The following is a 14,198-nucleotide window of genomic DNA, read 5'->3' as shown; positions in this document are numbered from 1 at the left end:
TAAAATATTTAAAAACATATGTTAAATTAATGGATAAATTAATTTTAAATAATATAAATTACAAAAAATACTTTAATTTTTTAATATTCAAATATAAAATATAGATTATAATTGTTGAAGTTGTAAAATTTTTTTTAATGTCTAATAGTTTTACAATAATCACATTTTTTTATAGGATTTTGTTTTTTTTTTTTTGTAAGTTTTTCTTTTTTCATGTGTTTTTGTTTAAAGTAATTTTATTTGAATCATATACAAATGATGTGAATGACAATTATTGAATACGGGTATCTATCAACTCCCATTTGTATTTTTATAAATTAGAATAATAAATTTTAACTTAATTCAATTTTATAAAATCAGTTTAAATATTATTTTTTAATTATATATTATTTAATTATCTAATTTTTAGTTTATGTGAAACTTGATTTTTTTTCAATACAACTCAACTCCTTCATTAAACTCAACTTCATTGACATTTTTTTACAAGATACTTGAAACGTTACTCCTATAGTTCAGAATTTGCATCATTCACTTTGTTTGCTAGCCATGTTAATTATTATTTAAACGAGAAACATTAGCATCACAACTTCTAATGCATTTTTTTCTGACACACTCTTCATTATTCATAATTTTCATTGGAAACTACTAAGTTAAGAATGACATTCATTAGTCAATAACTAAAAAAGTGTATTAAAAGATATGTTACGTATTTTTCTTAATAAAATCACAGCAAATAGAAAATATACTAAAGTTTGGGCAATAACAGGATATATCACATCGATAAGCAGAGCACTGCCATGATATTAAGCATCTTACAAGAACCATTGTGCACAAACTTTTATTTGCTCAAACATACATCATCGTCCATAATTTATGGTGCACAACATTACATTCAAGGACACCTCCTACATTTAGAATTATTCAAAGAGGTAAACTTCATCATATCCTTTCCTGCAAGTTGCAAAAAACTGTCAGAAACGAACTCACAGTGCATTTGATTAATATCATTGTCACAAATTAGACACTGGGACTTACCCAGCCGTTCCACCATAAGTAGGTTTGAAATTGTAAATGAGATTATCTCGCACTTCTTGAGCATCTGGTGTGTTTGAGGATTTCCTAGCTTCCCTGCACCCAAATTCATCAAGGTCAAAATACGTTAACCATTCACAAGTACATGTGATAACACAAACCACTACCAAAAAAATCATATAGTAACATAATATGTTATGTTTATCATTAAACTTCCTTGTTGGAGTGAATCAAAATTGTCTTTAAGAATTATGATGGTATTCATTTTACTGATTTTAGAGGGTGGAAATAGGTATTACATAATTACAATTTTCACCCCCTGAATTGATCACTTATATACTGTGTGAGAATAATAAAATAGATGAAGAAATTAAAGTCTGAGTTCTAACCTCACAAAAAAGTTTGCAGTGGACTGAGTAACCCTAACAGCGTCCTCTGTGTGAGGGGCTTTTAGAGATGTGGCCCATTCAAAGGCATTTTTCTGTCCCATTATTTGTAAAATTAACCAAGGTCCAATACAACTAAAATAATAAATTAATGACAATTAACTACATAATAGAAAAATTAATGGTGTTTGACATTAAAAGAAAATTTATGAATTACCTCTGGATGCCATAGGGAGACAGTGACAGGATATTTCTTACCACGTGCTGTGGAAACGAAAGTCTAAAATAGTAATCATAATGTTAGATATATCGATCTTCACTAAAAGATAATGACAAGTTAGAATATGCATTAGGTTTAATTATGAAGAGAGGACAACAACATTAATTTTGATTAGTTAATACCTTATCATCTTTATCCTTAGATGTTGTCAAAATCTCAAAAAAGCTTGCTAAGTTTGCATTGTTTTGAAGCTTACTTGGGGATATGGCATACTGTCATGTCAAAAACAGATTAAAATTACATCACTAATAATAATAATAATAATAATAATAATAATAATAAGTCATTGATTATACAAAACTCACACGATGATTGTGCAGGACAAGACAATTTGTCTCCAACTGTGTCAACAAATCTGGAGGAAACCTATTAAAGATATAAAAAAAAAATGTTAATTTTCATCAAACAGATCAAGGAATTTATTGCAGGGATGATTGAAACTTTAGGTGCCCAAATATCCTAAATCTAATATAAAATAGTATTTGAAATCTTTTTTAAATGAAAATAAGTGTTTAATGCTTATATTACTTACCTTTCAAATAGACTTCCTTCAGCATTTGCATTCACCCCCAATTGAAGAGAACTTGGCAAACTCGATGCATTAAATGTTTCAAGAATATCAGTTAGCTGTTTCCAATGAAAAGTAAAAACATCATTAAATACAATACATCAGAAAAGTATAGTACACCAAAAAAAAAACATGTTTGTTATTTTTAAAAATTAGTAAAAGAAAATCCATGTTTTAATTTCTTCAAAAGTCATTCTTTTATGAATGGTTTAAAAGATGAACTTAATAAAATTACCCTAATTAATAGCAAAGCTTCTCTAACTCATGGATCCCTATATTTTTAACATTTTAATTTAGAAGAGTGAATTTTCAAAATCATGAATAATAATGAAGATAACTTACCTCGCTTACGATCTTTATTACGAGGTTTCCACCTAAGTTGATGGCAAATGTTGGGAAATGATCTCCGGCGTCATTTTTCTCTAGAGCTTTCTGCGTACATAAATAAAAATACATAAATGAATTTTTAAGTTGTACAAGCACATATATCAAAATCAAATTAAAGTATAACAAAATTAAAATATTTATAAGGTACACATCAATATATGAATATCATTTTCTCAGCAAATATTCGGCCAAGCTTCAAAGTCAAAATCTGCTCTTGCTGTTCAAAATTTTTATTTCTTTTTAATCATTTGAAAAATAATTGACATTTTAGAATTTCAAAGACTAACTGATATTTTTAATAAAAGTATGCCCCTGTTTAATAAATAGTTTCCATCGAATGTTTATTAAAAGAATAAAAAAATTTAAATCGAAGAAGTAACTTTTGTTTTTAAGTATATTTCCATGAATCCAAACTCCTAATGAGTCAAGAGGATTTGATCCATGAATCTCAAGCATATTTGTTCATCGTAAAATCAAGCAAAATCCATGTCCAATTTCCAATTTTCCATAATTGCCGCATCCATATATATATATATATATATAAGTTACTTTATATATAGCTTCAAGTTCTCATGTTTCTTATTTATATTCTTTTATTTTAAAAGCTTAATTGTAATACCTTATTTTTTTATTATTATTATTATTATTTATTATTAAAATGGCATTTTCGTGAATTTTATAAAGGTATAGGGGTATTATTGTAATTATTGATGGCATTTTCGCAATTTTCAAAAAAATTTGAAGGGTGTTTTGGTAATTTGGAACGGGCCGTTCCAAAAGCAAAACGGGCCGTTCCAAGCTTTAAAATTTAACTAAAAATCTTGAATGAGAACGGGCTCAGAACGGCCGTTCCGACAAGGAGAACGGGCCGTTCTGATTGTGAAACGGGCCGTTCTAAAGGGAGAACAGGCCGTTTCAAAAGGAGTACGGGCCGTTCTGCTGGAAATTGGGAACGGGCCGTTCCGTATTTGGAACGGGCCGTTCCAGTTCAAAAATTTGCGTAGCTTTTTCGAGCCCAGAACGGGCGTTCCGCTTTTTGGAACGGCCGTACCGGGTAGAGGAGCCAGAATTGCTATAAATAGGGGCTTGGGGAGTTACGAAAATTCATACCTTGGGAAGAGAAAATCCTTAGAGAAAGAGGAAGAGGAATCCGGTGGAGGTGGTTCTGTCAGAATAAAGAAAAGAGGAGAAAGAGGAGGAGGTTCTGCTCAAATTTCGGTTCAGGATTATCCAAGTAAGGGAAGTTAGTTTTTGAAATTATTAATTGTTTGATGATTAATAATAAATGAATATTTTTGAACTGTGTCAAATTTTGTTGTTGAGTCGAGCTGAATTATATGTTGATTTTTAACAGTATTGTACTATAAGGATGTTGAACTGAGTTATGAGTAGTAAGTTGTGTTGAATACTACTTAGCTGTGTTGTATGCTGATTTGCTGTACTATATAATGCTGAGTTGTATGCTGATTATACCCACTTGAGGTGGTGTTGCTGGTGTTGTTGTTGCCGCTAAGTCGGTGTTGTTATAGCCACTAGAGTGGTGCTGTTGTTGCCGCTAAGTCGGTGTTGTTATAGCCACTAGAGTGGTGCTGTTGTTGCCGCTAAGTCGGTGTTGTTATAGCCACTAGAGTGGTGCTGTTGTTGCCGCTAAGTCGGTGTTGTTATAGCCACTAGAGTGGTGCTGTTGTTGCCGCTAAGTCGGTGTTGTTATAGCCACTAGAGTGGTGCTGTTGTTGCCGCTAAGTCGGTGTTGTTATAGCCACTAGAGTGGTGCTGTTGTTGCCGCTAAGTCGGTGTTGTTATAGCCACTAGAGTGGTGCTGTTGTTGCCGCTAAGTCGGTGTTGTTATAGCCACTAGAGTGGTGTTGTTGTTGCCGCTAAGTCGGTGTTGTTATAGCCACTAGAGTGGTGTTGTTGTTGCCGCTAAGTCGGTGTTGTTATAGCCACTAGAGTGGTGCTGTTGCTGCTACTAAGCAGTGTTGATATAACCGCATTACGGTGCTGATGTTGTTGAGCAATATAAGCTGTGCAGATGTGTTGATAATTATAACGATGAATTTAATTACATTGCTAATCCTTTACTAGTATGTTTTGATTTTTAAAGAATACTAGCTTACCCTTGCATGTTTTCCATGTGGTTGGAACTGCGATGATCATACTATGTATGGGAGCAGAGCAGGAATAGGTGGGCTTCTTGGGATGAGTCTCCGGCGGACTTTGGAGCTAATTTGCTTGTGTGGATATTTTGCTTGTAGCTACTTGGGATAGTAGCATTTGGTTGTAATATTCCTTGGTACACTTTAACTCTAGTCAGACTGGAATCTTGTATATTTATATATTCTAGATCCTATATTTATATACTTGTTCTATCTGTCTGGTGTTTTAGTGTGCTATACCGTGTGTAGTGACCAGCCGGGTCGTTACACTTAATGGTATCAGAGCAGTTAGAGTCTAGTGGACACTCTTTGGGGGTAGTTCCTTTAGGCTTTTTGCTGTGTTAGCTCTGTGCTGTGTTGTTTTGCTGTGATGTCTGCTGTGCTGAAATTGTTGTGGTGATTTGTTGTGCTATTGATTTTGTGTGGCTTAGTTACTGTTTACTAAAGAAGTTGTTATCTTTTGTAAAAGATGACTAGGACAAATGAGCAGATAGCCCGTGCCCTCGAGATGTTGGCCATGGCTATGCAACAACAAAATACCTATTTTGCTAGGATGGAGGTTGAGAGAGCTGCAGTTAGTGCAGCAAGACCTGCAGGGTCACAGGAGAGCCGGGATCTTGCTGAGTTCCGAAAGTGTAACCCTCCGCAGTTTACTGGAGATGGGGATTCAGAGGTAGCTGACCGCTGGATCCGTGAATTAGAGAAGATCTTTACCGTACTGGGATGTCCTCCAGAGAGGAGGTTAGCATATGCTGTGTACATGCTTGTGGGAGAGGCTGAGCATTGGTGGAGAGGCACCTATCAGATGCTTGTTGCTAGAGGAGTTACCGTTGACTGGGAGTGTTTCAGGACAGTGTTCATGGAGAAATACTTTCCTGACAGTGTAAGGCACGCCAAGGAGGTTGAATTTATGCGACTGCATCAGGGTGGGATGACAGTTTCTGAGTATGCGATAAAATTCGAGCACCTGGCCCGTTTTTATTCGCAGGTTATGCCTGAGGCTTGGAAATGCAGGAAATTTGCAGATGGATTGAGATATGAGCTGAAGAGGATGGTGGTGCCTATGGCCATCACGGAGTTCCCAGCCTTAGTGGAGAAGGCGAAGGTGGTTGAGCAGTTAGAAGGTGGCAACCGTACTGTAAGGACTATTGGGGGACCATATGGGTCCAAGAAAGGTGAGAGTCAGAGGAAACCATATGACAGGCCCCAACCACAGCGAGGGGGTTCTGTTTATAGGCAATCTTTCAGTGCTGCTAGTGGAGATAGACAGAGTGGAGGTGCCACTCTGAGATGTTTCAGGTGTGCTGGGCCCCACTTTATCAGGGACTGTCCGCACACGGAGAACCGTTGCTTCAGATGTCATCAGATGGGCCACGAATCGGCAAATTGTCCTACGGGGGATAGACCAGAGAGGAGCACTCAGAGGAGTAATGTACAGAGGGCTGATACTCAGAGGAGTGGTGCACAGAGAGCTGATACACAGAGGGGTGACAGACCTACTACTGCTGGTAGGGTATTTGCTTTGACGGGTGCTGAGGCTTCGACTTCTTCTGATCTTGTGAAGGGGAAGGGCAAGGCCGCTGGTAAGGATGTGATGATTCTATTTGACTCTGGTGCTACGCATTCATTTATATCATATGCATGTGCTGCTTTGTTGGGTGTGCCTGTGTGTGAGTTGGGGTTGAGACTACTTGTGTCGACGCCCGCTTCTACTTCTGTGATTGCTTCTGAATTGTGCGTGGGTTGTCCAGTTGTGGTGGATGAGAAGAAGTACAAGGTGAACTTGATTTGTTTACCTTTGGTGGATATTGACATAATCTTAGGGATGGATTGGTTGTCTGCCAATCGCATCCTTATAGACTGTGCCAATAGGCGGTTAATCTTCCCTCAAGAGGAGGATGAGCTGTTGATCTCAGCTGTTCAAGCTGAGTCCTTGCTGAGGGATGGGGCAGAATGCTGTCTTCTGCTTGCTACCACGAGTGTGGAGACCGAGAGGATCTTAGCTGGTATCGATGTGGTGAAGGAGTATGCCGAGGTGTTCCCTGACGAGGTGCCTGGGTTGCCTCCTGTTAGGGAGATGGAGTTCAGCATTGACCTGGTTCCAAGTGCGGGACCAGTGTCAGTAGCTCCCTATAGGATGGCTCCTGCTGAGCTGGCTGAGCTGAAAGATCAGTTGGAGGACTTATTGGAAAAGCAGTTGGTGCGACCGAGTGTTTCGCCGTGGGGTGCTCCTGTGTTGTTGGTAAAGAAGAAGGATGGGGGTAGTCGACTGTGTGTTGATTACAGGCAGCTGAACAAATTGACCATTAAGAACAAATATCCACTTCCCCGGATAGATGACTTAATGGATCAATTGAGGGGCGCGACGGTGTTTTCTAAGATTGATTTGAGGTCAGGATATCACCAGATTAGGGTGAAGGAGGGTGACATACCGAAGACTGCTTTCAGGACTAGGTATGGTCACTATGAATATGTTGTGATGCCGTTCGGTGTGACCAACGCCCCCGCTGTGTTCATGGACTACATGAACAGGATCTTCCGGCCGTTCTTGGATAAATTCGTGGTAGTGTTTATTGATGATATCTTAGTTTATTCAAGGACCCCAGAGGAACATGGAGAGCACTTGAGGACAGTGTTGGAGATTTTGAAAGCGAAGCAATTGTATGCTAAGCTTTCAAAATGTGAGTTCTGGTTGGATGAGGTGAAGTTCTTGGGCCACGTGATTTCAGCTAAGGGGATTGCTGTTGATCCGGCTAAGGTGGAGTCGGTATTGCAGTGGGAACGCCCGAGGACTGTCACGGATATACGGAGCTTTGTGGGCTTAGCGGGTTACTATCGGAGGTTCATTGAAGGGTTCTCTAGGATAGTAGCGCCTCTGACCCAGTTGACGAGGAAGGAGCAGCCATTTATTTGGACAGATGCCTGTGAACGGAGCTTTGAGGAGTTGAAGAGAAGGTTGACTACTTCTCCTGTGTTGGTGTTACCGAATTCTGGTGAGCCTTTTGACGTGTACTGTGATGCTTCTCATCAGGGTCTGGGGTGTGTGTTGATGCAAAACGAGAGAGTGGTGGCGTATGCTTCAAGGCAACTGAAGACTCATGAGAGGAACTATCCCACTCATGATCTGGAGTTAGCAGCTGTGGTGTTTGCCTTAAAGACTTGGAGGCATTACTTGTATGGAGCTCGATTCAGTGTCTTCAGTGATCACAAAAGTCTGAAGTATCTGTTTGATCAGAAGGAGCTGAACATGAGACAGAGGCGGTGGATGGAGTTTCTGAAGGATTTTGATTTTCAGTTGATGTATCATCCAGGCAAGGCCAATGTGGTGGCAGATGCGCTGAGTAGGAAATCCATCCACATGACAAGTATGATGATTAGAGAGCTGGAGTTGGTTGAGAAGTTCAGAGATTTGAATCTCTGTGTGGAGTTAGCTCAGGATCACATTAGTTGTGGGGCAGTTACCATAACTAATGAGTTCTTGAGGCAAGTTGGACTTAAGCAGTTGCAAGACACCGAACTGGTGAAGCTTCTTGGGATGTTGGGTACTGATAAAGCTGTAGGCTTTGAGCTGGGAGAGGATGGGATCTTAAGGTTCAGAGGCAGGATTTGCCTACCTCAGGATGCTGAGCTAAGGAGAGCTGTGCTAGAGGAAGGTCACAAGAGCAAACTTAGCATACATCCAGGTATGACTAAGATGTACCAAGACCTCAAGAAGACTTTCTGGTGGTCTGGTATGAAGAGAGAGATAGCTGAGTATGTGGCGGCCTGTTTAACCTGTCAGAAGGCAAAGGTTGAACATCAAAAGCCTAGTGGGTTAATGCAACAGATTGAGACTCCCGAGTGGAAATGGGATAGCATTACTATGGATTTCATCGTGGGGTTGCCTAGGTCATCTAGGAATAGTGATGCTATCTGGGTGATTGTTGATCGGTTGACCAAGTGTGCGCATTTCTTGCCTGTCAACATCAAGTGGTCCTTAGAGAAGCTGACGCAGTTGTATATAAGGGAGATAGTTCGGTTGCACGGGGTGCCTTCCAGTATTATTTCCGACCGAGATCCGAGGTTCACTTCCAGATTCTGGCAGAGTCTACATCGAGCTTTAGGCACAAAGCTGAAGCTGAGTTCTGCTTATCATCCACAGACGGATGGTCAGTCGGAGAGGACAATCCAGTCCTTGGAGGATCTGCTGAGGGCTTGTATGTTAGATCACTTGGGTAGTTGGGAGGAAGTATTACCGCTTGTGGAGTTTACTTACAACAACAGTTTCCATGCTAGTATTGGGATGGCGCCGTTTGAAGCCTTATATGGCAGGAGATGTAGGACTCCTCTGTGCTGGTATCAGGATGGTGAGTCAGTGGTTGTGGGACCGGAGTTGATCCTACAGACTACTGAGAAGGTGAAGATGATTCAGGAGAAAATGAGGACTGCCCAGAGTAGGCAGAAATCATATGCTGACAAAAGGCGTAAGCCTTTAGAGTTTGCTGAGGGGGAACATGTGTTTCTGAAGGTGACTCCAACTTCTGGTGTGGGTAGAGCGCTGAAGACTCGGAAGTTAACACCAAGATTCGTGGGTCCCTATCAGATAATACAGCGTGTGGGTCTGGTTTCTTATCGGTTGGCTTTGCCACCGTCTCTTTCAAACCTACACGATGTATTTCATGTGTCCCAGCTGAGGAAGTATGTTCATGACCCGAGTCATATGGTGGAGATGGATGAGGTGCAGGTGAAGGAGAATCTGACTTATGAAAAGAAACCGGTAGCTATAATTGATCATAAGTTGAAGGAGCTTCGTGGCAAGTCCATAAAATTGGTGAAAATTCTTTGGGATGCAACTACGGGTGAGGCAACTTGGGAAGTAGAAAGTCAGTTCAGTGAACAGTACCCATATCTCTTCTAAGTAAGTGAATTTTCGAGGACGAAAATTTTTGTTGTTGGGGAGAATTGTAATACCTTATTTTTTTTATTATTATTATTATTTATTATTAAAATGGCATTTTCGTGAATTTTATAAAGGTATAGGGGTATTATTGTAATTATTGATGGCATTTTCGCAATTTTCAAAAAAATTTGAAGGGTGTTTTGGTAATTTGGAACGGGCCGTTCCAAAAGCAAAACGGGCCGTTCCAAGCTTTAAAATTTAACTAAAAATCTTGAATGAGAACGGGCTCAGAACGGCCGTTCCGACAAGGAGAACGGGCCGTTCTGATTGTGAAACGGGCCGTTCTAAAGGGAGAACAGGCCGTTTCAAAAGGAGTACGGGCCGTTCTGCTGGAAATTGGGAACGGGCCGTTCCGTATTTGGAACGGGCCGTTCCAGTTCAAAAATTTGCGTAGCTTTTTCGAGCCCAGAACGGGCGTTCCGCTTTTTGGAACGGCCGTACCGGGTAGAGGAGCCAGAATTGCTATAAATAGGGGCTTGGGGAGTTACGAAAATTCATACCTTGGGAAGAGAAAATCCTTAGAGAAAGAGGAAGAGGAATCCGGTGGAGGTGGTTCTGTCAGAATAAAGAAAAGAGGAGAAAGAGGAGGAGGTTCTGCTCAAATTTCGGTTCAGGATTATCCAAGTAAGGGAAGTTAGTTTTTGAAATTATTAATTGTTTGATGATTAATAATAAATGAATATTTTTGAACTGTGTCAAATTTTGTTGTTGAGTCGAGCTGAATTATATGTTGATTTTTAACAGTATTGTACTATAAGGATGTTGAACTGAGTTATGAGTAGTAAGTTGTGTTGAATACTACTTAGCTGTGTTGTATGCTGATTTGCTGTACTATATAATGCTGAGTTGTATGCTGATTATACCCACTTGAGGTGGTGTTGCTGGTGTTGTTGTTGCCGCTAAGTCGGTGTTGTTATAGCCACTAGAGTGGTGCTGTTGTTGCCGCTAAGTCGGTGTTGTTATAGCCACTAGAGTGGTGCTGTTGTTGCCGCTAAGTCGGTGTTGTTATAGCCACTAGAGTGGTGCTGTTGTTGCCGCTAAGTCGGTGTTGTTATAGCCACTAGAGTGGTGCTGTTGTTGCCGCTAAGTCGGTGTTGTTATAGCCACTAGAGTGGTGCTGTTGTTGCCGCTAAGTCGGTGTTGTTATAGCCACTAGAGTGGTGCTGTTGTTGCCGCTAAGTCGGTGTTGTTATAGCCACTAGAGTGGTGCTGTTGTTGCCGCTAAGTCGGTGTTGTTATAGCCACTAGAGTGGTGTTGTTGTTGCCGCTAAGTCGGTGTTGTTATAGCCACTAGAGTGGTGCTGTTGCTGCTACTAAGCAGTGTTGATATAACCGCATTACGGTGCTGATGTTGTTGAGCAATATAAGCTGTGCAGATGTGTTGATAATTATAACGATGAATTTAATTACATTGCTAATCCTTTACTAGTATGTTTTGATTTTTAAAGAATACTAGCTTACCCTTGCATGTTTTCCATGTGGTTGGAACTGCGATGATCATACTATGTATGGGAGCAGAGCAGGAATAGGTGGGCTTCTTGGGATGAGTCTCCGGCGGACTTTGGAGCTAATTTGCTTGTGTGGATATTTTGCTTGTAGCTACTTGGGATAGTAGCATTTGGTTGTAATATTCCTTGGTACACTTTAACTCTAGTCAGACTGGAATCTTGTATATTTATATATTCTAGATCCTATATTTATATACTTGTTCTATCTGTCTGGTGTTTTAGTGTGCTATACCGTGTGTAGTGACCAGCCGGGTCGTTACATTAATCAAGCACGTCTATATTAAAATAGGCTAAGACCATTAGGGTTAACTTAGTGATTGGGTGGGGAAGGATTGAAATAGTTAAAAATATAAAGATGTAGATTCAATCCTTATTCTGACTATCTTTATAATTTTTTCTATCTTTAAAAAAATATATATTAAAGTACGCTATTCTCAATAATTTTTTATGCACATTACTAAGCTAGTATACGCTTATTAGAAAAATATAATGATATACCTCAAAAACATTTTTAAGAGTTTCCAAATACACACCACTCGTAGCCCAGCCACCAGTGAAGAGCACTCCATTAACCAAATCAAGCTTCTGCATCAAGTCAAGCAAAATTGAGTTAAGCATCGATTACAATCAGGTTGGCCCAACATATTTTTGAGGTCTAAAATAAGTTTTGAAGTTTATAAGAATAAGAGAGAGCGACAAGAAAATCAATAATCACACATAAAAAAAGAACTTTCAGCAAAAAAGTTATAATACTAAAATCAAACTCAATTCTTACTATGCTAGACTTAAACAATAATCAACAAATCAAAATTAGTACTTATACAACTAATTTATTAAGTTTTATAAATAAAAAATAAAATATTTAAAGCTTAAAACTAGAGCTTAAATAGCCTTATGTTTAGATCAACCCTAATCACAATGATAAAATTCTTCACCTTTAATTATCTTCTAAAATCTTAGCCGTTGTCACCTAATTTCCTTCAAACTTTCCTATAAACCAAAGTTCAAACTATCTTTAATCACAAACTACCTAATAATTAAAAATATTAGAGTATATAATTATTTTTAATCTTTATCTTTTTAATAAATTATTATATTTTTAAATATAATTTTTTTTTTATATTTATAATTTTTTTAATATTATGTCTTTATGTAATTATTAGAAATACTAAATATTTCTAATTATTTTTAGAATTATTCATCAATATATTATTAGTTTAAAAAAATTTTATACACCCAATCAGTTATATATTTTAATTAATAAAAAAAAATAATTTAAAAGATTTGATTAGTTGCCGTGTTAACAAGCAACATAGTACCTTGATAAGGGTCTGAGGTGAGTCATTGTAGAGAAGGGGAATAACTCTAGCGCCACCGGACTCCACAAATTTAACGTAGGAGGCGGCGATGTAAGAAACGCCGGTGGCGTTGCTGAGGCGGCCGGAGGCGCCGTCGCCGGGGTGCGACAGGATTCCGATGACCGGCTTGTAGTTAAGGTTTGGGTCGGTTGCAAGGCAACTCGCCGCCGACGAACTCAGTGAGTCAGTCGGTAGGAAAATGTGGTGATCCTGGGAAATGGCATAGAGAAGGCATGGGGAGAGGGCGAGGAAGAAGAAAAGCCTGCAAACGCTGTCGTTTCCCATTTTGGAGAATAAAGTGATTTTGGAGCTAAAACCTGATGAGGAGGTGGGATTATTTATGGTGTCACATGGCTCGTGAATGAGAGAATTTTTTATTAGCCAAACAGCCAATAATATTTAATTAGATTATGTTTGTGTCTTAAAATATTTTATTTTAATTTGATAAATGGAAATTAAAGTGGTTTTGCACATGTGATTTTTAATTAAGTATTAAGATTTGGTTATTGACTTAAACATGAAGATACAATTAGAAATATCACTTATTGTTACAATACATAATTCAGTGAGAAAGAAAGAAGTTACACTTCCTTTATATCGATTAAGGTGAAACCATTTTAGTTTAATAAAAAATCTTTGATTCAACCTCTCTATCCATAATAGTTTATCCTGATTGAACATAATTGTTTTTAATGTTATACATGTGTGATCTTTAAGAGAAGAAAAATAAAAATGTGTAGGACTTGTTAGTTATTTTTATTTTTTTTATATTTTAAATTTTTGTTTTCTATCAATCAAGTTTTTTGACATAGTAATTATAAGATCATTCCTAGTATATTAGGGATGAACTTAGTATTTGTACTGTCCGTACTGCGAAGCTGAGCTCCGAGTTCGGGAGCTCGGCACTACAGCACAAGATGACCTCGAGCACGCGCTACGCGACGTCAGCTCGGCATTTAAGTAGATCATAACTGATCTCAAGGGATTTCGCTCCAGACGAGATCCATCATCTAATCTTATCATATCTTATCTCAGGCCCAAGATCCAAAGCAACCCTAATTCACACTAAGGTACGTGCATTACTTATACGGGACTGATACTCCCACAAATACTAACTTTAGCATCGGAGTCTCTTTTGCACGTACCACCCCCATCTTGGAACACAAACGTACCAGTGAAGGAGGCTCACCGATCTTACCTGACGGATCAGCTCTACAGCAGATTTCCGGTAAGAACATTTGGCGCCCACCGTGGGGTCAATCAAGACAGCTCTTATCGGCCACGCTTGTGGTTTTCACCAGAAGCCATAGCAGACGCGTAACAGACGACCTAGATCACACCACTAACATGGAAAACGAAGCAGCATTAAGACAACTGATCGAGCAGGTCGAGCAGATGCGGTAGCAACACGCCGCAGATCTACAAAGTATGCGTGCCAAGCACGAAACCGACCTAGCCGCAATGCGGACCGCCAATGAGGCTGACCTAGCGATTCTACGCACGGAAAACAAAAGGATTCGCGCTCAACTCCCGCAGCGACACTCTGATCACCCCCCTCATACAAACAACCGTAATGAGGAAGAG

At 39.0% G+C, this 14,198-nt stretch overlaps 1 protein-coding gene and 1 long non-coding RNA gene across 2 annotated transcripts; both read right to left on the bottom strand.

The window, feature by feature from the left end:
• Window positions 1-751: 751 nt before the first annotated feature.
• On the bottom strand, window positions 752-12,943 carry LOC109811931 (gamma-glutamyl hydrolase). Its single transcript, XM_020375777.3, has 10 exons — window positions 12,576-12,943; window positions 11,755-11,841; window positions 2,609-2,698; window positions 2,231-2,325; window positions 2,004-2,064; window positions 1,821-1,910; window positions 1,636-1,698; window positions 1,422-1,513; window positions 1,036-1,128; window positions 752-951 (listed from the first exon to the last, which is right to left on the bottom strand). Exons 1-10 carry the CDS (start codon window positions 12,897-12,899, stop codon window positions 918-920), a joined length of 1,029 nt encoding a protein of 342 aa, XP_020231366.1. The 5' UTR covers window positions 12,900-12,943; the 3' UTR covers window positions 752-917.
• LOC145952669 (uncharacterized) lies at window positions 9,303-11,349 on the bottom strand. Its single transcript, XR_014430175.1, has 2 exons — window positions 11,210-11,349; window positions 9,303-11,116 (listed from the first exon to the last, which is right to left on the bottom strand). It is a non-coding gene; the product is annotated as an uncharacterized LOC145952669 (long non-coding RNA).
• Window positions 12,944-14,198: the final 1,255 nt, after the last annotated feature.

This window comes from Cajanus cajan, chromosome 10, assembly GCF_000230855.2.
Source record: "Cajanus cajan strain Asha chromosome 10, NIPB_CcT2T_4, whole genome shotgun sequence".
Taxonomy (NCBI): domain Eukaryota; kingdom Viridiplantae; phylum Streptophyta; class Magnoliopsida; order Fabales; family Fabaceae; genus Cajanus; species Cajanus cajan.
This window is presented reverse-complemented; position numbering and strand designations above follow the sequence as displayed.

Excerpts from the sequence above, each read along its gene's own strand:
- LOC109811931 (XM_020375777.3), bottom strand. The coding sequence starts at position 12,899 with ATGGGAAACGACAGCGTTTGCAGGCTTTTCTTCTTCCTCGCCCTCTCC. Across the intron at positions 2,326-2,608 it reads TAATAAAGATCGTAAGCGAG|CTAACTGATATTCTTGAAAC; the intron begins GTAAGTTATCTT and ends CATTGGAAACAG. Across the intron at positions 1,514-1,635 it reads TCTCCCTATGGCATCCAGAG|AAAAATGCCTTTGAATGGGC; the intron begins GTAATTCATAAA and ends ATAATGGGACAG.